Source organism: Acartia tonsa, chromosome 5 (assembly GCF_053477335.1).
Source record: "Acartia tonsa isolate MP-2025a chromosome 5, ASM5347733v1, whole genome shotgun sequence".
Classification (NCBI taxonomy): Eukaryota; Metazoa; Arthropoda; class Copepoda; order Calanoida; family Acartiidae; genus Acartia; species Acartia tonsa.
In genome coordinates this window covers 42,172,992-42,196,282 of record NC_137264.1, presented here as the reverse complement: position 1 = coordinate 42,196,282, position 23,291 = coordinate 42,172,992, and the positions used below count along the sequence as shown (strand labels likewise).

The 23,291-nt window shown below is 32.4% G+C and overlaps 4 protein-coding genes across 14 annotated transcripts in view; all 4 read left to right on the top strand.

Annotated features, from left to right (window-relative positions):
- The first annotated feature begins 683 nt into the window (after window positions 1–683).
- On the top strand, window positions 684–13,892 carry LOC145319541 (putative ATP-dependent RNA helicase DHX35). The gene is made up of 27 exons (XM_080161728.1): window positions 684–783; window positions 1,368–1,458; window positions 1,807–1,889; window positions 2,015–2,107; window positions 2,313–2,365; window positions 2,678–2,731; window positions 3,218–3,338; window positions 3,951–4,012; window positions 4,134–4,190; window positions 4,614–4,712; window positions 5,994–6,085; window positions 6,375–6,420; window positions 6,657–6,770; window positions 6,993–7,128; window positions 7,512–7,588; window positions 8,058–8,106; window positions 8,203–8,264; window positions 8,741–8,808; window positions 8,933–9,081; window positions 9,357–9,423; window positions 9,989–10,041; window positions 11,055–11,125; window positions 11,583–11,638; window positions 11,829–11,917; window positions 12,284–12,329; window positions 13,067–13,113; window positions 13,312–13,892. Exons 1-27 carry the CDS (start codon window positions 751–753, stop codon window positions 13,414–13,416), a joined length of 2,073 nt encoding a protein of 690 aa, XP_080017854.1. The 5' UTR covers window positions 684–750; the 3' UTR covers window positions 13,417–13,892.
- The window catches only part of LOC145319537 (uncharacterized), a 45,764-nt gene continuing 25,120 nt past the window's right edge, over window positions 2,648–23,291 (top strand). For all 11 annotated transcript variants that reach the window (XR_013879929.1, XR_013879927.1, XR_013879928.1 and 8 more), the window contains exon 1: window positions 2,648–2,652. The gene's annotated coding sequence lies outside the window, so the exon portion shown is untranslated. The remainder of the gene's footprint in view (window positions 2,653–23,291) is intronic.
- MED9 (mediator complex subunit 9) lies at window positions 13,864–15,852 on the top strand. The gene is made up of 5 exons (XM_080161769.1): window positions 13,864–13,958; window positions 14,469–14,576; window positions 14,802–14,883; window positions 15,381–15,451; window positions 15,631–15,852. Exons 1-5 carry the CDS (start codon window positions 13,932–13,934, stop codon window positions 15,805–15,807), a joined length of 465 nt encoding a protein of 154 aa, XP_080017895.1. The 5' UTR covers window positions 13,864–13,931; the 3' UTR covers window positions 15,808–15,852.
- Es2 (ess-2 splicing factor homolog) lies at window positions 15,839–22,510 on the top strand. Its single transcript, XM_080161731.1, has 10 exons — window positions 15,839–15,973; window positions 16,342–16,426; window positions 16,868–16,947; window positions 17,537–17,681; window positions 18,805–18,955; window positions 19,443–19,557; window positions 20,159–20,317; window positions 20,612–20,940; window positions 21,057–21,196; window positions 21,704–22,510. The coding sequence occupies exons 1-10, from the start codon at window positions 15,860–15,862 to the stop codon at window positions 22,069–22,071; spliced, it is 1,686 nt and encodes a 561-aa protein (XP_080017857.1). The 5' UTR covers window positions 15,839–15,859; the 3' UTR covers window positions 22,072–22,510.

Sequence of the window (23,291 nt, the reverse complement as noted above, 5' to 3'; positions counted from 1 at the left end):
AGCAGAAATATAAATAATGGTTGTTTGTTTATGTATAAACAATTATACGCGGCAAGTGCGCACAGACATCACAGAGTTAACAACTTTTATATTATTTTTTTTTTATTTTATTTACTTTAAAGTCCTCTGATTATTTTAAAAAAAACAATATCAATTTCCTAATAAAAATAAATTTTTTTTTACCACATTTACTATTAAAATTGATGAAAATAAGCATTTGAAGAAAACTTAAAAATCTTAATATAAAACTTTGTCAATCCTGTTTATATTTTCATTCGTATTTTTCTAAACAGAAACTTGAAACATGGATGTAGGTAAATTGGTAATACTAATCACGTAGTGTAAAAGTAGATGCATGATAATCTATTATGCAATACAACGTTACGTTTATTAACATTTTTATTTAAGATTTAATAATAATAAAGAAACTATCTTCAATTTTGTGTAAAAAACAATGTAATTTCATGTTTATTATTTTTAAATATATTTTACATGCTTTACTTAGAAATAAAAACGATTACACAAAGTGCGTGCGTGTAAGTTTAAACGATTGGCAAATACGTTTTTTTTGTAAGTTGAACATTTAAAGCTACATAATTTTTATCCTCATAGTTTCCGTTGGTAATATATAGAAAAATCTTTTTATTGCATAACCTTTTTAATTCAGAACACCTTTAAATTTCAGAAGAAAAATGGATTAACAATTAATACATCTTTATATTATCTGTACCTAGCTGAAAAAGCTCAACTATGCCTGGTAATCCAGGCTTCCTGCGTCCTAAGGTAAATAATATTAAGATATTCCAGTCAGAATAAACTATGATTACGGCCGGCTATGCCCTTGCTATAGGATGGTGGGATGTCAGTCTATAATTTCTCATAATTGTTTTTAAAAGCAAGACTTTTCTATAATAAGGGTCTTTCCGTAATGGATAGGCATGTTAGAATTGTCCTATCGATTCCAAACTTGGCATGATGATTCCACTAGTTTTTAGGTACGATTTAGAAAGCGTAGTAACTCTTTGATCGTCACCAGAAATGTCATACGTCCAAATACAAACATGTTGATTATTAACCTTTTTAACATCAATTTTAATATAATTATCATATTCATCTAATTTTTGGAATAATGATTCCTGTCACAACAAGGGGTAAAATGCTGTAACATAGCATCTCTATAATTATGTCTTAAAACTGTAAGTATTCCCTTAAACATTATCCTGTTTAAAAGTATTTTTGTTTCGAATTTACTTAGTTTTGTTTACATTAATGTTTTGCTTATTCAGTTCTCACACAAGTGTTGATGTTCGTTTGACTTACCGTTTCAGAACTCCGTTTATATGGAAGTCATTCTTGTTTTTTTCTAGGATGATGATGATGAAACACCCGCATTTAAAATTGACCGACCAGACCTGAAACAAGACTCTCAAACAACTTTTATTTATAACAGAAATTCACGTAAGAATTATTATATTAATAATACAATCACTGTGCTTTCGCTTAAAATAATAAATTGCCTGTTGAGAAATGATATTTTTGAAATAATTGAAAATAGGAGGGGGGGGGGGGGGATTTCTTCTCAATCCGCTATACAATAAGGTAGCACCGTTTCTATCCGATTTCAATATCACATGGATAGTTTAATATGTTACAGTTTTATACATGTGCACAGTGTAGAACCTAATTCAACTGCTCTAGTATTTTGAAATAAACCATTAACTCCTTTTATCATTGACTCTAAATTTTCTTTTGCTTGTTACGATTTTAAGATTTAAAAAATAAGTACTTTATTAAAGTTTGTTTTAGAGCTACCTTTGGATGCCCAACGACGAAAGCTTCCAGTTTTCAAGTCGCGAGATTCATTTTTATATCTTGTTGAACAATTTCAGGTTCTTTTTCAAACTTTTCTGAAGATTTAAAATCAATAACTAAACATCAATTTAATTTTTACATAGATATGATACTTCAAGTTGAAGGTCCTCTTTATTTATTGCTAATATTTTGTTTTTATCAGGTTGTTGTGGTAGTTGGAGAAACAGGATGTGGAAAGTCAACCCAACTCCCTCAGTTTTTACTCGAATCTGGCTACTCCTCACAGGCGGGCAAGGTAACCAACAAATGAAATCTAGAGAAACAAGTTTTCCTTTTAAAGTAGCCAATTATGAATATTACAAAAAGTTACACGAAAAGAGGAAATAAAAACAATCCTTCTCATTTTAATCATGAAGCCTTTGAAGTACAAAAAAAGATATTTATGCTCTTAATTGACATTTTTAGTCGGATTAATATTTTTAAGATTATCTCGATTATAGATGATTGGAGTAACAGAACCTAGAAGAGTAGCTGCTACCACATTAGCAACGAGGTACCTATCTATTTATTAATATTTTACGGGAGTGAGAGAAAATTTCTAACATGAAAAAGATACTACCTAGTTAGATTAACAACAAATTTCTCTTGCAATTATTTCCTTTGTTTTAAAAATTACATCTCTAGCCCCCTAATAATGGGGGGTTCAAACTTTAAACTGCGTGGAACTTGTAACCTTTTTTTAAACAGTACCTGAAAGAAACTACAAAATACGTTTTTTCAAAAATCTTGTTTGTGGGTTAATTGCGATATGGGGAAACCAACAGCACAGCTTCACTAAGATTATAAAATATTTTATTACTTTTAGGGTAGCAGAGGAGAGAGATTGTCCTATTGGTACAACTGTCGGTTATAGTATCAGGAAAACTTTGTTGTTCTATTCTATTTTAAAGGGGGGGGGGGGCGAAAGTGACACTTTTTGAAACCAAAACTAAAAGTCAAAGGAACTCAACTAAAAAAAGAGTTACAGGTCTGACATTTTGCATGGCAGTTGCTTTATAGGGGTACAATATGGAAATGTGAAGAAACGGCGGCGCAACCGCCGAAAACCGCCGAGAAAAGGCAACAAAAATTACGGCGGGAAACGGCGGTTTTCGGCGGTTGCGCCGCCGTTTCTTCACAGTTCCATATTTTACCCCTATAAAGCAACTGCCATGCAAAATCTCAGACCTGTAACCCTTTTTTTAGTTGAGTTCCTTTGTTGACTCTTAGTTTTGGTTTCAAAAAGTGTCACTTTCGCCCCCCCCCCCCCCCCCCTTTTTTATTTTAGTCAAATTTGATTGGAAGTTTCACATAGGATTTTAAATAATCAAGTATGAATAAACAATAAAGTTATACAAAAATACAGATTTGACGAGAATTTTTCGCGGGAGTTGACAAAAATAAAATATTTGACTGAAGGAATATTAATTCGCGAACTGATGGGAGATCCTTTGCTCAATTCTTATTCTGCTATAATTCTGGACGAGGTAAAAAATAATATAACAATCAAGAAACGTTTTTTTTCTTCATACTATTTAATTTTGTCCTAAACTTGCATAATATAGTCTGTTCACTGCCGTAAAATGGAAATAAGATTTTAAAAGGGATATATCATATTCATTAAAAAAGCTATACGAGATTCCCATTGTGAGTAGGTAGGTATCTATTTCATAATTTTCTATTTTGTCCGCGTCTCTGTTGTGTATATTTCTGTTACTACCTATGAATGTTGTTATTCTTGATATCATTGCCTAACCAGAATCAATTCAAAGATATCCACCCCTGATATCCACGCATAAAACTTTTAAGGGTGTATGATTAGTCTGCATGGGATTCCTTGCTAAATGGGGGGAAAAATATGTGGGAGAGGGAAAAAATGAAGAAATAGATAGTCCTGAAAATATTCTTTCCCCTCCTTGTGGGAAAAAAAAAATATCTTGGAGAGGGGAAATTTAATAAAATCAAGAGAACTGAAAATATATTTCGCTATCCCCCCTCCTTGGGGAAAAACCTAGAAAATTAAATGTTTTGCAGAAGGGTAAAAAATAGATTTTTTGCAGAATAAACACCCCTACAAACTTCTAATACATTTATTTAAGGTACACGAAAGAACATGCCAAATAGATATTATAATGGGGCTTCTCAAGAAAGTTTTAAAAAGGTAAGTTAGGTTAGAGCATGTTTTAAACTTAATTTTTTAAATACATTTTTTGCTCTAGTACGGATTTTATTTATTATCTAAAATCTTATAAATATATATTGCTGCAATATTTTTTATTTAGGAGAAAAGATTTAAAATTGATAATATCCTCCGCTACAGTGGATGCTGAATATATCAGGAATTTTATGATTTTAGTTTTACAACTTAAAGATTCTATTTAAACCTTTTTATTTGTTGTAAGATACTTGAAATTAACGTCCCACTGTAAGCAAAAAGGGTGTTTTCATTTGCTAAGGTATTTGATTGCAGAGATTAGACAGTTAAGTTGATTGCAAGTTGATAAGTTGCAATGCGGAACTCTGAAGAAACGGTGGCGGAAATGCTTCTGCCTCAGAATTTTATGTCCTCTTTTTCGCAACAGTAGACAATTCTAAATTATTTGTGACAAACTAGTTTTTTCTTGCATTATTATTTTTGTTGTAGATGATTTTAAAGTCATAGAACACAACTTAAAAGGACATTTGCAAATGGAAACACTCCTCCTACCAATATGTCAATGCCACAAAATGATCACATATTAAATCATAAAAAAACATCACAGAGATTTTTTTAACCGTGGACAAGTGAAGAAAAAAGAGATAGCAACAATTTTGTCAATTGAGGGAAGACATTACAATGTTGATGTGCATTATTTGAAAAGGTACACAACAACTTTATTTTTGCTTAAAAAAACAAGGATGACAACAGTCATAATAATCAAAGCTTAACTAAAAGACAGACGAACATCAACCTTATGTAGAGTAACAGTAAGTGACAATATTCTTTTAGAAGTCTTAAAACGAAATTGTTTAGCGGCTTAGAAAGGTTTTTCATTATAGATATACTTTTCTCTTAACATGCATTCATACGGTAAATATTTTAAAGCTTTTGCCTACTGGTTCTAGGAATCACCTTTTAAAATAAAATAACCCAATGGACGTGCAGACTTTTTGTTAATAATTGTAAAGTTAGTAATCTTCACGAATTATGCCTCATCATTTGAGAAATTACAAGTAATCAAATACTTTAATTCGCGCATATCAAGCATGCTTAAATATGTGGGTTTTTGTGTTTTAAAGGTAAACTGCGCAGTGCGCGGACACTGTAATGCATGATGGACCGACTCACGGACATTAATATACACTGGGGGGGGGGGGGGGGTGGGGGGGTGGTTAATGCAACCATCTCGTTATCAATGTGTAAATGGCACTTGAAAAAGTTGAAAAAGTAACGGCTCAGCCGTTTAGGCGTTTTTTTTGGCTATTTCAGGGGTGTATATTCTGCACAAGATTTATTTTTTTTCCCCTGCTACAAAATTTTTTATTTTTTTTCCCCCCTAGATTTTTCTTAAAAAGTAGGGGGGGAAATAGAAAAATATTTAAAGAAATCTATATTTTATTTAATTTATCCCTCCTACCACACATTTTTTTAGTTTTTTTAACCAAGGAGGGGGGCAAAATGGAAAAAATGTTTTCAGTTTTCTTAATTTTTACATTTTTTTCCCCTCTAACCACTTATTTTTTATTTCCCCCCCCCCCCCCTGAGCCGGGGATCCCATGCAGAATATACACCCCTGGGCTATTTTTAGGGCAAATCTCATTTATTATCTGTCATTAATTACGTAGGAATCAACTTTTAAACATATTTTTGCTTTAAATCAGCAACTACCGGCTAGAACCGTTTGAAAACGTTTTGGAGCGGCAAAGAGTATTATGTGGAGATAGGTTTCGTGATGGATTTGCCTTGATAAAAGCCAAAAAATGGCTAAACGGCTGAGCCGCCAGCCGTTACTTTTCCAACTTTTTGTTCGATTTAGGGAAAAAAAGACCTACCAAGGATTATTCATGCAAAATTTCAGATCTAAATTCAAATTCTAAGTGCCATTTACTCATTGATTACGAGCTATTGAATAGCTTGACTATTTATTGTATTACATTTTTAGTCCGTGTGCTGATTATGTGAAGGGATGTGCAGAGGTTGCTACCAAACTTCATGAAAAAGAAACAGCTGGAGATATATTAATATTTCTAACAGGTATAGATATTATAGTTTTTCGCATTAACTTAGTATTTAGCATTAATTTAGCAATAATAAGTTAGTTCTATTTGAGGATTTATGTGAATATCAACCTCCTAAGTAAAGGTAAAGGTTATCCTTATTGTAAATTGAAAATAAGTTTAGCACCCCGAGCTAGAATATGTGCATTTATAGGGAGTGCATTTTAATAGATTTTACGCCTAAACGTGAAAAAATGAATGAAATAATAATTTATAAAACTTGTCTTAATTTTGGTTACAGTTTTATATCTTTTTATTTAAAATAGGAATGGACGAAGTAGATAGTTGTGTTGACCATCTTGAAAAATACAGGTGATTCTTTTTTACAGCTGATCATTGATCAAATATAAAGAACTTCTGTTATATTATTTTATTTGAGTTAATAATTAAAATTAGTGATATGATTTCAAAGTGAGGGAAGTGCCTATTCAAATCTGCTAAACTCTTTTTCTTTCAAGAGGGACACACTCTTCCCTCCCCCATAAAAAATAACTACTTTTTTATGAAGAACCGCTATCTTTTTATGTTGAATACTTGAATGAATTTAGTGAGAGAGCTGGAGAGAGTAGACATGGATTTAAAATGCTTGTTCTACCAATGTATGGAGCTTTGTCACCTGGAAGACAATTAAAAGTGTTCAGACCTGCCCCAAGAGGCTTCAGGTAGTAGGATTTAATTCAAATTATCGAAATTAGAACAATTAAGTACATCTAGCATTAACATCTAACATAACTGGTATTAAACATAAGAGAGAGAAATATTCACTCTGTAAAAGACTTTTTTCTCCAGTAAAATATCATTAAATAAGTAACATTTTAAACGCATCATTATTAGGTAAATCATTAAAAAATCTATGAAAAAACTTAATATCTTTTTTTTTATAGAAAAGTAGTTGTGGCTACAAACATAGCAGAAACATCCGTTACTATCGACGGCATAGTTCATGTCATAGATTCGTGTTTTGTTAAACAAGCTTGGTTCAACGCTGAAACTTTTACAGATTCACTCATCATATCTGAGGTAAATAACCAAGTTCCTTATGCTGTACTGAGGTCCGGTGCCCTGGGGTGTATATTCTGCACAAGATTCATTTTTTTTCCCTGCGGCGAAATATTTCATTCCCCCTCCCCCTACACACGATTTTAAGACTGTTAAATTCTTCACCCCCCCCCCCCCCTCCTACATATTTTTACCCCCCCTCTTTATCAGGGGATCCCATGTAGAAGATACACCCCTGCCGCGCCTGTGCCTTCGGTGACCTAATAATTTGACAAACATGAATCATAGAAAACTTAACCTAACCTAACTTATTGATGTTTATTTTGTTCAATTTCGTATTTGTTAAAACTTAAAAGAGGGCCAGCCGTTATTAACAACGATTTCATTAGTTTTCTGTTTGCCAGGTATCCCAAGCCAGCGGTGAACAGCGGGCAGGTAGGGCAGGAAGAACTGCACCTGGAAAATGCTACAGACTTTGCAGGTTTTGATGCATATTTGAATAAAACAAGGATGACAACATCCATGAGAAGCGAAGCTCAAAAATCCGGAAAAAAAATGAACTACAGAGCAGGCCATAAAATATATACACTAAACTTGATAAAATAAATCACGAAACCTTTCTTTAAATTCATTACGCGAAAATCTAGGAATCGATCCATCACCACAACTAGTTTGTATTCAATCGAGAAAATCACGAAAACTTGAAAAATCTCTGAATTTATCTAGCACCCCAACCAATAGGCAAAACTTAATGAAACTTAGTGAAAATTTATAAAATGTAAACTTATTTAATCCCTGAAAATAATAGTAGTCTATCTTGAAAAGGAGCCGAGAAAATCACGTTTCCCCCAAAACGTTTTAGACGGACATTTCAAAGTACAGAGTAGCTTCGCTCTTAAACACAATCTAAAAAAATTAAAGTAATTTCTAATATATTCTATAATCTTTAGGGAAGAGGATTTTCTAAAACTGCCTTTAAATACACCTCCAGAAATCCAAGTAAGTTAAATTTGAATAATCTAAATCATTAAAAAAAATAATATAAATATTACCTAGGTATTCTAGAACATAATAATATAAATTTTTTGCTCGTAGCGGACAGATCTTTCCCTAGCAATTCTACAACTGAAAGCACTTGGAATTGATAATATAGTCAGGTAAAAAATAGTTTATTTTATCCTTCATAAAGTGCGGGGTATGTCGGTACGTCAAAGGTATTTTTTAGATCTCTTTGCTAATCTCTGTATCCTAAGGATCGACTCATAAACCTTATTTTTATTGAATTTTTTCTATTTTTACTGCATGACAGTTTACTGCTGAAAATTTCTATTTCTGACGGTTTGGTAAAGATGAGTTAATATTGGATGAATTTGTTATTTTTAAAAGCGAAGCTTTCTATAATTGCGTGCAGCCCGTCCGTCCGTAACAGATAGCTCTTTTTCTTTAATTTAGGCACTTTGCATGATGATTCCTCCGACAGTTAAGTACGATATAGGAAGTGTAGTAACTCTATAATCGTTAATCCATTTTTAAAAAATGCTGATTTCAACTTTTTTAACAACAATATTGTGTATAATATAATTGATTTTTGGTAAAATATGTTAGGTAACGCTAAAAACTTTATTTGTTTAAGATTTGAGTTTCCAAGTGCACCCCCATCCAGAAACCTTATCTGTGGTATGGAACTTCTTTATGCTTTAGGTAAACTAATTCTACCTTCAAAATAAGTTTGAGCGTAGCTTTTTTTTAGTTCAGACAATTAAATATACTTCCATCGTATTTATATGAACTTGTTGTTTGCATTAGGTAATAACTTGTTTTATAGGAGCTATTGACGACCAAGGTGACCTAACCAAGCCCCTGGGGGAGCAGATGGCTGAGTTGCCCCTACCTCCAACCATATCCAAGATGCTACTCTCCTCAGGAGAAATGGGGTGTACCAAAGAAATTGCAACTATTGTCGCAATGTTACAGGTGGCCTTTTAATCATTACCAGATATTTTTTCAATTCACTAATTGCATTTTCCATGTATTTTTTATTTTCTAAGCTACTCTTTAATTCGCCTTGCATGTCTTTTCGTCCATAACGAATGTGGGGTATGTGCGATTTTCTTAGCTAAGTAATAAGCTAAGTATTAAGGACAGACTGATTTTATTTATAAAAATATTAGTGATATTTTTTTTATAAAGTTGTCTGTCTGAACTCAAAAATATGAAAAAATGTCAATTCTTACATATTTATATTTTAGGTCGAGAATATTTTCGCACAGGGAAAAAGTGACAAAGTCAAGGTTTTAAAACGTCAATTTGAGGTAGGTTTTATTTGATTTTATATAAATAATAATAATAATGATATTTTTTTCCTCATGTATTGGAATAGTATTAATTTTTTCTCGCATTGTATTATAAACAGCTTTTCGCGGATATAAATAAGATTTAAACCAGTTTTTTTTAGTCCCGAGATGCCAAAGGCACGGGCTAAAAAAACTGGTTTTAATCTTTTGATTGTACATTTTTATATTCGTAGAAAATTAACTGGATATAATACGATGCTAGACATAATTTTTTCGTATGGATGAGAACTGGTTCTAATCGGATATTAATCGGTATCGCATAAATACGATAAATTGTTTTTCTCATTTATTTTAATGCATTACAACAAGATGAGGTTAAATATCAAATCGATAAGGAGTTCATTATGAGAAATTATTCCTGCATTCCTGATTGGGGCTTACTTGTATAAATTAGGATTAGGACTATACACAAACCATGCTTTAGTTTTGCCCCAATTTTAAAACTGATTTATTTGACTAACTGCTAGTTACATATGATATTTAACCCTTTTTGAACTAATTTATAGTTATCAACAATTTTAAGGTAGAGGAGGGCGATTTCTTAACTTTGTTAAATGTTTTCTATGCTTTTGAGAAACAGGTAGACAAATTCAGTATATTCTACATTATATTTTTATTTATACGTCAAATTGTTTTCAGAAGTGTTTTAAACACAAATTCAATTATTAATTTATTTGGAATGTTATTTGATAAAGATAGATTGGTATAATTATAAAGAATGTATTTTTTTGAATTAGGGTGTTACATCTGATGGACAATTTCAGTTCTAATTGTCATTTCAATAAAGGGGGAAGTAGGTTGTGCTAAAATTCCGTAAAAGTGTGAGTTTTAAGGCTTAAAAACAGTAGTAGAACGATAAAAGGGGGGGGGTTTCTAATGCAACCATCTCGTAATCAGTGAGCAAATGGCACTTAGAATTCGAATTTCGATCTAAACATTTGCATGAGTAATCCTTGGTAGGTCTATTTTCCCTAAATCGAACAAAAAGTTGGAAAAGTAACAGCTGGCGGCTCAGCCGTTAAGCCTATTTTCAGGGTAAATTCATCATCAATTACGTAGGAATCAACTATTTAAAACATATTTTTGGTTTAATTCATGTTAAATAATAGCAATAACCATTTTTGAAACTTCTAGTACCAACAGCTACCGTATAGAACCGTTTGATAGCGTTTTGGAGTGGCAACGAGAATAAGGTGGAGATAGGTTTCGTGAATAATTTGTACTATAGATATCCAAAAAATGGCAAAACTGCTGAGCCGCCAGCCGTTAGCTGTTACTTTTCCAACTTTTTGTTTGATTTAGGGAAAATAGACCTACCAAGGATTACTCATGCAAAATTTCAGATGGAAATTCGAATTCTAAGTGCCATTTGCTCACTGATTACGAGATGGTTGCATTAAACCCCCCCCCCCTTTATGTTAACTTAAAAAAAAATTGTTTATAGTTCTTTTCAATAAGGAATACACATGGTATTAGTGAATATTAACGTTCTACTACTGTTTTTAAGCTTTAAAACTCATACATTTACGCAATTTTAGCACAACCTACCTCCCCCTTGTTGAATTTAAATGGATTAACAAATATTTTGATTAGGGAATGAGTAAGAAATGGTGTAATTCAAACGCTCTCAGATATAAAGCTTTAAAACGAGCATACGATTTGAGGTAAGATTCAAATTTTTAGGTGGGTAGGGGCTAGGAAACAACTTTGGGTTTTGATTTCCTTTGTGTTTTATGATTGGGTACTAAAAGGGGAAATATTATATAAGTATTTATGTTGTTTTGGGGCGTCTTTCCTTCCGCGATTTATTATTTGACTGGACGGATATAATTTTACGATTCTGGATAGTTATTGTTCTAGTTCTTGGTGTATTTTACATATTTTGTATCCTATTACATAAAATAATAAGGTTTCTTTTTGTCTAAAGCTTAAGATATCTACAACTTTTTAAGGAAGTTTTCATAGTTGTCAGGAAGAATTTAGGCTGTTTTATTAATAGATTTAAATCTATTGGTGGTTTTAAGCTATTTTCTGCGCCCTTATCGCTCTGAACACAGAGCCCCCCTAGAAGATAGTTCGATTGAATTATTTTTAAATACATTTTATTTTATTTTACTTTAGAGAACAACTGTTTAAAGTATTAAGAAGATTCGAGATTCCAATGGCTACTACGTCAGGTATATTTTAAATTCATAGGTATGCATTAAGTTGCAGATAGTAAATGATTTTTATATATTTTTTTGTTATTTATACATCTGGACTGCTATTATCTTAAATGGAAATTATATATTTTCACAAAGGGTTCACAGAAAATTAATTCCTTCTTATTAGGTATTATTAAATTAAACAAAAAGTGCATTTATTTAGACAAAGAATCTGTGTTGAAATGTATTGTAATGGGATTATTTCCCAACGCCGCATATCTACACCCTTCTGGAGAATATAAATCGATAAGGAATATTTTACTAACAATTTTAATTAGTTACCTACTCAAATCTGAAGTTAACTATCTTTAAAATGAGTACTAAATTTTTTTTTCACATTTCCTTTTTTAAATTTTACCACATTAGTTATTTTAGCGTTTTTTGTAAAAAGATTCACTCATCTCCTTTGCCTAGCTATGGCCCAAGTGGTGGAGACTCTTTTCGTCTGCTAGCAAATTGCTTTCTGTGCGTTTGTAGTAACTTGGCTATTAATTAGAAGAAAAAAACCCATTTAATCTGTTAAATTTTAATACAATATATTTGTTTGTTAAAATACGCCTAATATTCACAATTTACAAAGCAACATTAAGCAATTGTTGAGAATATGGATGAAATAGGGGCGATGTAACACTAAAAGTTCATCCTACTAGCGTTTTATACACAGGTTAGTTAATAATATTTTACCCTCATTTCAGTTTTAACTTTTAAAATCAAATTTTTTGTATCATATAGTAATGTACGTTACTTCCCAGTTTGAGGAACATTTTATATCATAATAGTTATTTCTCGCATCGTATTATAAACGGCTTTCCGCGGATATAGAATGTACAATTATGAGATTAAAACTAGTTTTTTTAGCCCCGAGGTGACGAAGTCACCGGCTTAAAGAACTAGTTTTAATCTTATGATTGTACATTTCTATATTCGTAGAAAGCTGGATATAATACGATGCTAGACATAGTTTTTTCGTATGGATGAGAACCGGTTCCTATCCACCGGATTCGAATGAATACGAGAAAAAAAATTAATTCATCTATAATGTACATCTATAACTTTTAAAAGTTAGTAATAGTTTTATAAATTAACTTAATGTTTAATATCAAAGGGCAGTTCTATAATTTTATAATAATAGCTTTACCTCGATCGTTAATTCTTTATCATGAACTAGCAGCTGCGCCCCTAGCATATAGTAGCTTTATTCGCAGTGGCATAAAAAGCCTAAAACTATCCAAGTACTTAAATCTAAAATTAAATAAAATAAAACTATCCCGGGACCTATGTAAAGCTTCCATAAAATGGAGAACTAAATCGGGTATGCAGTTATCGAAATCTTAAGCTACAGACAAAAACAAAGCTTACAACTTTATACAAAACGATATTTTTATCTTTCATTTCTTTTAGAAAAATTATCACCGTACCTGATATACAACGAAATTAACCACACCAAGGTAAAATGCTTGTTTATTGTTTAAACTTTGCAACCACTAAATACTTCATAAGCATAGATGACATTTCAAAAAGAATACTTTTAACGTGTTATTGCATTAGTTTTAGACTAAAGAATTGTATAGTCTAAGAAAACTATAATTACAAAACTTTGTTTTACGGTTTCTTTACGAATTATAAGAAGATTCAAATTATTTCAGCATATTTACATGAGAGACGTGACCTCTGTTGATCCTGTCTGGTTGGAGGTTCTAGCTCCACATTTTTATGAAAAACGACGTGTTTCTGAGAGGGTGCTCTTTTAGATTATATCATGGCTTATCACAAAATCAAGGAAAATTTAGTTTTGTGATTATTAAGTTTTCTAGGTAGAAAAATATAGTGCAGTTACAGTAAAATGTTACTGGTAACGATTATATCCAAAAATCTAATAAACGGCCAAACGGTAGAACATATAGATTATGCTCGCACAAAATTTTAACCCACAAAAGAAGGCTTTTAAAATATCTGGAATAGGCATTACTCAGTAATGCACAGATATATAGCGGTGCACTTAAATGCGCGGAAAAGACTTATTTTACGCGTTTCTTCTTTATTGGCGCTTTCCCTTGCTTTTAGCCGTTTGGTAGCTGCCTTTAATGTTTGTTTAGTGAATAATAAACACCTTTGAAAGTCAGAATAGTACATGTTAAATGAAAACACTATTAATGTTAAATTGTAAAAAGACAATTATCTGTGATATTTTGTTTTTGTAAGTTATATTGTATTTTAATTTTTCAGAGATTATTTGAAAATGTTGGATAAGTCAATTTAAAGCATAATGAATCCAACAAAAACTGAAAATCAGGTAGATTCTATTTAATCTCCTTACGGCTAGGAAACCGTTATTTATTAGATCATTAATCATTATATTAATAGATTAATTTTTTTTTAAAACAACTTCGGGGTAATTTATGGAATTTTGATTGCTTGCTTCCTTAAGTTCAGTGTTCAAATGTTTAAACTACTAATTTTAATCCACACTAGGGATTATTATGTGCATCATCATCGGGATTTACGTCAATTTATCGATAATTATCTTTTCCCTTTAGATCCCTGAGAAATTATCCTATATTTCAGACATCGATAATGTAGTTTTAGTCATAATGCAACCAATAGCATTAATACAAGAAAATTAATTTTAACGCATTTTGAGTATCTCATATAATTATTATTCCTACTTTAAAATTAGAAAAAAATTGTTAAAATTCTACCTGTAAAGCAGTTTAACAATATCACGGAAGTTCCGGTTACGTCGTACGATCTTTGAAAAAAATGCAAGAATCTAACTCTAGAAATGTTTTTTTTTTTTTTTAAGGATAACATAGCTGATGTAAAAGATATTGATTGTGAGTTTCTACCCCTTGTTTATGAGATAGTCAAAAGAGTTGAAAAGGACCCAAACGACGCATCTGCCAAGAATAAGGTAAATTATAATTTAGATTTTGTTTGCTACGCCCCTAGCATCAGGGGTGCTGTATTCTACGGGACAAAGAGAGTCTACAAAAAAAGCTTAAAACTATCATAGGATCTATGTGAAGCTAACCTAAAATAGAGAAACCAATCGCATATATTGTTATTGAGATAGTAAGCTTCAGACAAAATTCCTTTTTACTTCATATAATAGAATTATATCATATTATGATTATAGGAAAGTCTTGAAGTAGCAAACAAAATCCAAGAGCTGAATAAGAAGCTAGAAAAAGCCAAAGAGCAAGTTAGAACATTGAGAGGTTGGTAACAACAACATTTATGAAATAACATTTCATTAGTAGCATTAAAACATTAGCAATATAAAAATACTACTAGTTGTAATATCCATAATTGACCTTGGGACAACTTTAAATTTTTTAGGACAAGTTGATTGCTTAAAATAGTCAAAAACTTTGTTTGGCTAAAGGGCTAGTTTAACGAAAGGCATTTGAACTTAATTTAGTGAACCGCATATTTTTTCCTGGTTAATTGGTTAAACTACATATATAGAGCATATATTTGAAAGAATTTCAATTTTCTACCACGTAGTTTTTAAAATATCAAGACTACATGGTAGAAAATTGAAATTCATTCAAATATATGCCATATAAATATAGTTTAACCCATTAACTTAGTTAAACTAGCAAAAAATATGCGGTCCACTAAATTAAGTTCAAATGCATTTTGTGAAACTACCCCTTTGATCCGTTTTTGATCCAGCGAAAGTTAATCTTAATTTTTAAAACTTTTTTTCTAGGCATAGATTTAAATCCTGAAGAACAAAAGCAACAGTTGGCTGCACTCAAAAATCAACTAGCATTGAAAAAGGTAAGATACTCACGAAACTAATTTAAATTATTAATTTACAAATCTATGTTTGAAAGCTAAGCTGTAAGGCAGGTAGAGAGAGGTTTATGGTGCTTTAACTGAACTATATCTTCTTTAACAATAACACCAAGAGAAAGTTTTTTACTATTTCTTAATCAAATTTACCTATCTTTATTTAGGAATTGATCCAGAAATACAAAGGATTTGCAACTGTCAGCAACTTCCTGGAGGCCCAGAATCCAGGTGCTGGTGGCAACCTAAATTCTGGCAGTACGCCCATCAACGGCGGTACCGGAACAGGCGGTATTTCTGCCCTTAACGGCACGTCAGGCGGACAGTCTGAAAGTGATATCTAAAAAAATTTAACAATTATCAGTGAACTTTGAACAGACAAAAAAATCCATTAAAATGTCGACCCCTCAGTATCAAGCATACGGCGGTACAACCGCTAGAACTGATTCCTCACCTGCCTCTAGGCTTGATGTCTTCAAGAAACCTATAGATCCGGATTTGTTAGCTAAGGTAAATGGTATAAGATTAGCAAATTTCTGTTTAATTACTAGTGTTTGTAAAATACATAAATATACGAGTTTACGTACGTACAAAGACTACTACACTTGCAAATGAATACATTTTATATGTACAAGCAAATACTCCCCTAGATGCCTCTAAGGAGCTGGGGAGTTGACTCTACAACTTCCATTTTAGTTTTATATGAAAATACAAATTTTTGGGGGCAATTTCTAAAATATTTGTAAACCTTCGCTATGACATCGGTTCATGCATGGGTAGCTTGATTCTTTGCTTCAGAAAGACAGACACATAGTAGACATCTTATCACTTTTATGATAGGATAATTGAATGCCAAATTAGAAAAAGATGTTTTTTAGGTGCGAAAGCGAAAAGTAAAAGTTCTGGATGAAGATGAATTTGTGGAAAAAGTTGAAAAAATCATCGAACGAGATTTCTTTCCAGGGACTAATCCTTAAAATGTTTTTATTTGATTTTACATTAATCACTATTACCTAGTTTTTTTCTAGATATTTTTTTATGTACAAAAGTGGAAACAAATTCGTTTCCTAATGTCCGAATAAAACATTATTCTTCATTTTTTAGCATATACGGCTGAATTTCTTATGAAGATTCATCTGACTAATTACAATCTACTTTTTATCTTATTTTGTCCACCTGTCAAATTACTAGATTTGTTAATACAATTGTAGTTTATAAGACTGATATTGTTAAATGACGGCTATTTTTTTGTTAAGAGTCGAGTCATTTTTAGGGAGTTTCCTTGACAAAAAATTATTATCTTCTTCTGTTTTCTCGATGTTTTAAATTATGCATTTGTGTGCTTTGCTATTAAAATATTGTCATCCTTGTTTGTTCTTCAAATAATTTAAAGATTGGTCCTAGAATTGGAGAAGTTGAAAGCGCATAATGACTACCTGGACGCCAAAGCTAAAGGAGACTTTGCCACAATGAACAGATTACAGGTTTCTTATTTTCACTTTCAGAAGCCAATTCACTAGGAGTTTACAAAATGATTGACAGATTTATCGGCGGTTGCCCTTAAAGTGCAATGCGAGCAAAAAACCTCCTCCCCCCTCCCTTATTTAAAAAAATTGAAAATAAGGGGTGAAATGGGGTAAAAAATAATAAAAATATGTTGTTGAGGGGGGGGGGGGGAATGAAAAAATTAAGTGAAATGAAAACATTTTTTTCCATTTTTCTCTCATCCTTGGTGAAAAAAAATAATGTGTGGGAGGGGGGAAAATATAAGAAAATAAAGAGTTTTGAAATTTTTTTCAATTTTACCCCTTCCTTGCTTGAAAAAGAACAAGAGGGAAAAAAATATAAAATTTTGCAGCAGGGGAAAAAATGAATCTTGTGCAGAATATACACCCATGAACCAGTTAGAAAAAATTAAGTTAGAAGTAGAAAGCTAATTTTATTTGAGGATAGATCAAAACATTTGTTGATTTTGCATAGTTTACTATTTTAAAGTTCTACTTAGCTAGGATCAAATAGTAGAAAAGGATTTATTAATGGTAAACTTTAAATTTATTTCATATTCATATTAAGGCTAAATATAGTGGATGCCGCCCAGGTACGGGCGACTCCACCTTCGGAACAGGACCTGGCGGTCGCAGGATGACCAGTCCTGCCACCTTTGAAACACCAGAAGAACCTAGACGCGAAAATGATCCTCGACGGCCTGAATCTTCAGGTACATTATAATTTACTAGCGGCTTCTCTGTATAGTTCTCTGTGGGCACTTGTGGTTTGGAGAGGGGGCGGGTAGTGACCCCCTCCCCTTTCAATTTTAGTAAAAATTTTTATTAATATTTGATGTGGTAAAATTAGGTTTCAATGTCCATGAATAAGATAACCATTTCTAGGTTGAAATTTAGTAGAATAAGATTATATATGAGATGATTTTATGAGCAATTCGTTATAAACATGCTTTTCGGTTTTCCTGTTGTAACAGTAAATAGTGTCCAAACCAAAATTAACAAAAAATCTCCATTGTTTTTTTTTAAGTAGAAGAAGGGTAAATTTTTTAGAGAAGGGGAGCGGGAATTAATGGGATCGTTTATTTTTTATGGAACAACAGTCGCGACGATCATTGTAAAAAATCTTAAGATTAAAAGGAACTATCCACGATTCCGAACAAGAGCAAGTGATTCTTAGCACCTTCCAGCATTGATCCATAGCATTTTTTTAGTGAATATACTAGATTTATGTGTAATATTTGGTTTATCGACTAAAAAGTTAGGTTTCACCATATTATTATATGGAAAAAACTTTGAAATGTTAGGCATCTTTTAGTGCAATATCATCAAATGTTTTGATGAGTTCAAACTGTTGTTTAAAAGCTCTGACACAAAAGTATATTATTTTGATTGAAAATGTATATTTAGAAAAGGGTTGGTAGCTTGTAATATTTTAAACAGTTTAATTAATGTACTTTTACCATTTACATCATTTGATGCTTTTCTTTTATTTCGTTCTTTGAACTCAACAAAGCATTTGATGATATTGCATAAAAAAATGCTTTACATTTCAAAGTTTTTTCATATAAAACCAAGGTGAAGCATAACTTTTTAGTCGATATTATATAATATTAAACATAAACCGAGTATATACACAAAAAAAATACTATGGATCAATGTTGGACGGTGCTTAGAATCAATTCGTGGATAGTCCCCTTTTTCTTTTTTGTAACGGAACTTGTGATTAAACTTGTAAGTTACATAAATAATTCTATAGTTCCTTTTACAACAACAGTATAACTATATAATCTTAAAACTAACAAAAAATATGTATCTCAAAAATGTTATCATGTGCAGGTAGCAGTGGAACCTCTTCTGGAGAACATGACACCACCAACAAAGAGAGCGAGGAAGAAAAGGATAATCTAGACAAGTTCCTTGCTAACCATACCTCGGAGGATAATGAAAGCTTTTATGATTTACAGAGAGAATCTGAAATCAAACACAGGTATTTATGCAAACTTTGAAGATTAAATAATGATTTAAAACTCAAAAGAAAATATCAATATTATACCTATTATAAATATTATTTATAAGCTAATTGATAAATTCCTGTAACTTACTCCTATATTCTAATTCTACGTTAGACTTCATGAGAAAATAAGATTCTATAGCTGATCTATCAGTTTCCTATTTTATTACAAATACATTACATGCAATGAATATGAAATATGCAGGGACAAGCGACCAGGATCAGGATTCTGACAAACAATCCTAAGTGAAAATTTCACCACAACCTACTTCCTTCTTTTCTCTCTCCCCCTTCCCACTTCCTTCTTTTCTCTCTCCTTCCCCTTCCCACTTCCTTTTAGTTACAGAACAAAATAAGTTTTATTACGTCAGAAAATTCATAAAATTTCAGCAATTTTATAATGTAATTAATTTGCTGAATCACGGCCGCTGTAAATATGTATCTATACTTCATTTCTATGTAGGATAAAGAATGCCTGGATGTACAAGGATGAGAAACTGTTTCTGGAGAACAAAGCAAAAGAGATGATCCTGCCGTCCATAGAGGAACAGGCTGCATTAACTGAAAAACCTGGACAGGTAAAAAAAAACAATTTAGGGCATTGCGTCTAATTGTTGCAGTCTTTCAGCAGTTAAAACGGCGTATTTCCTGCAGGCTTCCTTTAAAGGGGGGGGGGGGGGGGCGAAAGTGACACTTTTTGAAACCAAAACTAAAAGTCAAAGGAACTCAACTAAAAAAAGAGTTAAACAGGTCTGACATTTTGCATGGCAGTTGCTTTATAGGGGTACAATATGGAACTGTGAAGAAAAAAGTTTTGGTTTCAAAAAGTGTCACTTTCGTCCCCCCCCCCCCCCCTTTGTAAAGCTTTATATAAATATGTATAGGCATTATAATTTCGCCAATGCAATGTTTATTACATATCTAAATAAAGATAATTTTTAGTGATTGAGGTAAGGATGGGTGAGAGAAAATTCTACCTTTCACTTTTGATTTATATTTTAAGTAAAAAGAATTAATTTAGGGGAGATTATCTTTTGAGTAAAATAGTTCGAAACCTTTCCTGGACCTATAATAACTTTCCTTTAAAGTAAAACCATATCGGTCCAGCTTTTAGCAAGATTCTTTTCAATAGACAGACACACATCCTGTTACTTTTATACAATGGTTAATACATTCTAGTTGGAGACCTGGACGTATCAGAATATCAACTCTGTGTTCCATAATCCTGACACTCTGGAGCTCAGCTACGAGGAGAAACTAGAGCTGGCAAAGAAACAGAAGGAGATCAAACATACCAACACAAGGCTGTCCAAGGTTCCATGGAAGACAGACAAACAGGTATAATGAAAAACCTTGATTTCTATCCGTATGTCAGGATAATTGGAGTCAAGAAGTTCGTGTCTGATATTTACTTATTCTTTCCATGGCACCTGAGCAATTTCTTTTTAACTCACTTGGTCCTTCTGCCCGTCCATAACCTATGCTATGATTGAAGGATTACTTATGGGTTAAATGTGAATTCCTTTGCTTTTATACCTATAGATTAAAGTTTTTAATTCATGTAAAGACTCTTTTAATTAAAAAAAACATCAGATATTTTTTACTGCTGTTCACTTGAATTATATTTTACAGGCTGAACTTTTGCGGCGAGAATCCGAGCGACAACGCGACATGGCTCTAGGAAAAGTGGGAGCCGACGGCAAAGAACTTGTCCGTCCAGAAACCCCAATGGTAAACGGCTACAAGCTGATGTCCATGGCGCCCAGTCCTGCGTTGGGCGTTGCCGATTCGCCTCTGATGACATGGGGAGAGGTAGAGTCGACGCCTTTTCGCCTAGAGGGCGGCAATGAGACGCCACTGTTTCCCATTGCTGGAGCCGGAAAAGGATTTTCCATCAAGGATGTACCTGAGAGAGATAGGATAGCCAAAGAACTGGCAGATAAGAACAGCAGATATTACAGGTAAAAGAACATTTAAAATAGTTTTGGAGAGGGAGAGGGAATACAGGGATATCCTAAAAAAAAACTGTTAGTCGCTACGTGTCATGTAAAAGATAGTAATAATTTTATTATTTTAGAGAAAGAAAGTTAAAGGCTTTGGAACAAGCAAAGACAAGCATGAAGGTTGGACGGCCAGGCACAGGTGGAGTGGCCAGACCTGGATCTGGACTACCTAACCTCAGTCCTGCGGCTAAACGACTGGTCAGTGGCAAATTAGGTACGTTAGTTTTTTACCTACTCCTTTTATGAAAGAGATTGAATTTCTATCCGTTTTTTACCGAATAATTTACTAACCATTGTATAATTTTTTTGTACTCATCATAATAGATTTCTTTATGTCCGTCTGTCCATCAGAAACGTTTTTAGACAAAAAAGTTTAATCAGTTTCTAATTAAGATGGATAGCTGAATTTTGTTCTGGAGATTTTCCATAAGGGTGTCGTTTTTTTGTATATTCGTCATCCAAATAGTCACGTGTCTTTTATGACCATTGTACATCTTCTTAAAAAATCACTTTGTCTTTAACCACCACTTTGGTTTTTCGCTACATTTTAATGTTATCATCCTTGTTTTCATCAAATTGAAAAATGGTTCATTCCACATAAGTAAATACAGGGTTACAATAAAAACAGTTTTAGACTTTTTTGGAAGTGGCTTATTTAAATTCTATATTATTTAAAAGATTGTAATTCATGTCACGTGTTTTAAAAAAAATATCATTACAGGAATTCGTTTGGGAACAGATCAGATGTTACGGGCCAGCTACACCCCCAGCCCAGGACGATCACTCAGCAACACACCCACACCATACAAGTTCAAGTCCTCCACTCCCACACCCAAGAAAACGCCGGGAAGCCTGCGCAAAAAGACGCCCTCTACCAAAAGCTCTATCGTTCTTGCCGGCGGCGGCACGCCTGTGGCGGGTGCAAGCAGCAGGGCGGATGACGGCGATATCACGGATAATCTGTTGAATTTGCCGCGGCGGAAACCGGCCACCGCCGAAAAGATTGATCTAAACACAGACAATTTGTTGAATATTAGTGCAGGATCAAGTAAGCGTGCCCGTGCTCAAGATTTTTTCAAAAAATCATAATTTCAACATCACAAGTGTTTTGTTTTTATTTTGTAAGTTAAAATGAAAAATTTAAATTTTGTTTGTAATATAGTTATATGTATTTATTATGCATAAGGAATGAATAAGATAAACATAATTGTATTTTATTTTTAAAGTTTTGTCAAAATATCAGGATTGGTGGGGGGAGTTATTGGTAGAAATTTATTTGAATAAGCACTCATAAAACATTGATTTTCAAAGTAAGGCCTGTTTTCGGTTGTGTTAAGTGCTCCATCGTGATTTATTACGAGTTCTCTGTAATAGCCTACCTTCTGCCCTTTTTTTTTATATTTTTAAGTAATTTGGTTGTTAATAATAATAATATTTTCAAAAAGTAATATGAGTATCAAATAATGAAGATTTGTTAAAAAAATTATGTTAATCCTAAAAATATAATGTAATAATTCTTTATTTCAGATGATTTCACAAAATGCTAGAATATTTAAATCATTAATATTTAATAAATCCTTTATAAGACAATGCTCAAGTGGCAAAGAAAAGCCTGTTTTAACCTTATTTACCAAAGAATGTTGTCAGCTATGTGATGAAGCATTAGGTATAAAAAGATACTCATCAGGGGATCCCCTGCTTAACTGGGGGAAAATGAAAAAATAAAAAGTAAATTTAGCCATATGTTTTTATATTATCATAAAAAGAAAAAACTTTATTTAACTGAATGCTTTTAGGAAATGGGTGGTCGAAGCTACTTCAATGATTTTCCATTATTTACATTAGGGAAAATATGAATATGAAAGGGATGAAAAATAAAAATAAAAGAAGAAATATTGACAAAAATTTCCACCATTTCCCCCCCTCTTCAGAAAAAAATGAAAAATATATGGAAGGGGGAAATATGTATAAAATTAAGAGTAGGTAAACATTTTCCCTCCTCTTTGGGAACAAACTAGGGGGGGAAATAAATGAAATATTTCTTGTAAGTTACTAAGATCCATTAATAAAACCTAATACTATGAATTAATATTTAGAATCTTTGGGTTCAAGACTAGAAGAGGTAGAATTAAGAGAGGTAGATATAGAATTGGATGAAAATGAGAAATGGTTTAATAAATACAGATATGAAATTCCAGTTTTCTACCTCAATAAGGAAATTGTCGATGATAATAATTTTTTAAAGCGTGCCTTCTATAATTAGGGTCGATCCATACGTATGTTCGTAACGGAAAGCTCTTATCGTTTAT

Coding starts and splice junctions, on each gene's coding strand:
- Es2 (XM_080161731.1), top strand. CDS start 15,860: ATGTCGACCCCTCAGTATCAAGCATACGGCGGTACAACCGCTAGAACT. Junction 17,682..18,804: donor TCGACGGCCTGAATCTTCAG/GTACATTATAAT, acceptor TATCATGTGCAG/GTAGCAGTGGAACCTCTTCT. Junction 19,558..20,158: donor TAACTGAAAAACCTGGACAG/GTAAAAAAAAAC, acceptor AATACATTCTAG/TTGGAGACCTGGACGTATCA.
- LOC145319541 (XM_080161728.1), top strand. CDS start 751: ATGCCTGGTAATCCAGGCTTCCTGCGTCCTAAG. Junction 1,459..1,806: donor TATTTATAACAGAAATTCAC/GTAAGAATTATT, acceptor AGTTTGTTTTAG/AGCTACCTTTGGATGCCCAA. Junction 8,809..8,932: donor GGAACTTCTTTATGCTTTAG/GTAAACTAATTC, acceptor CTTGTTTTATAG/GAGCTATTGACGACCAAGGT.
- MED9 (XM_080161769.1), top strand. CDS start 13,932: ATGAATCCAACAAAAACTGAAAATCAG. Junction 13,959..14,468: donor CAACAAAAACTGAAAATCAG/GTAGATTCTATT, acceptor TTTTTTTTTAAG/GATAACATAGCTGATGTAAA. Junction 14,577..14,801: donor ACGCATCTGCCAAGAATAAG/GTAAATTATAAT, acceptor TTATGATTATAG/GAAAGTCTTGAAGTAGCAAA.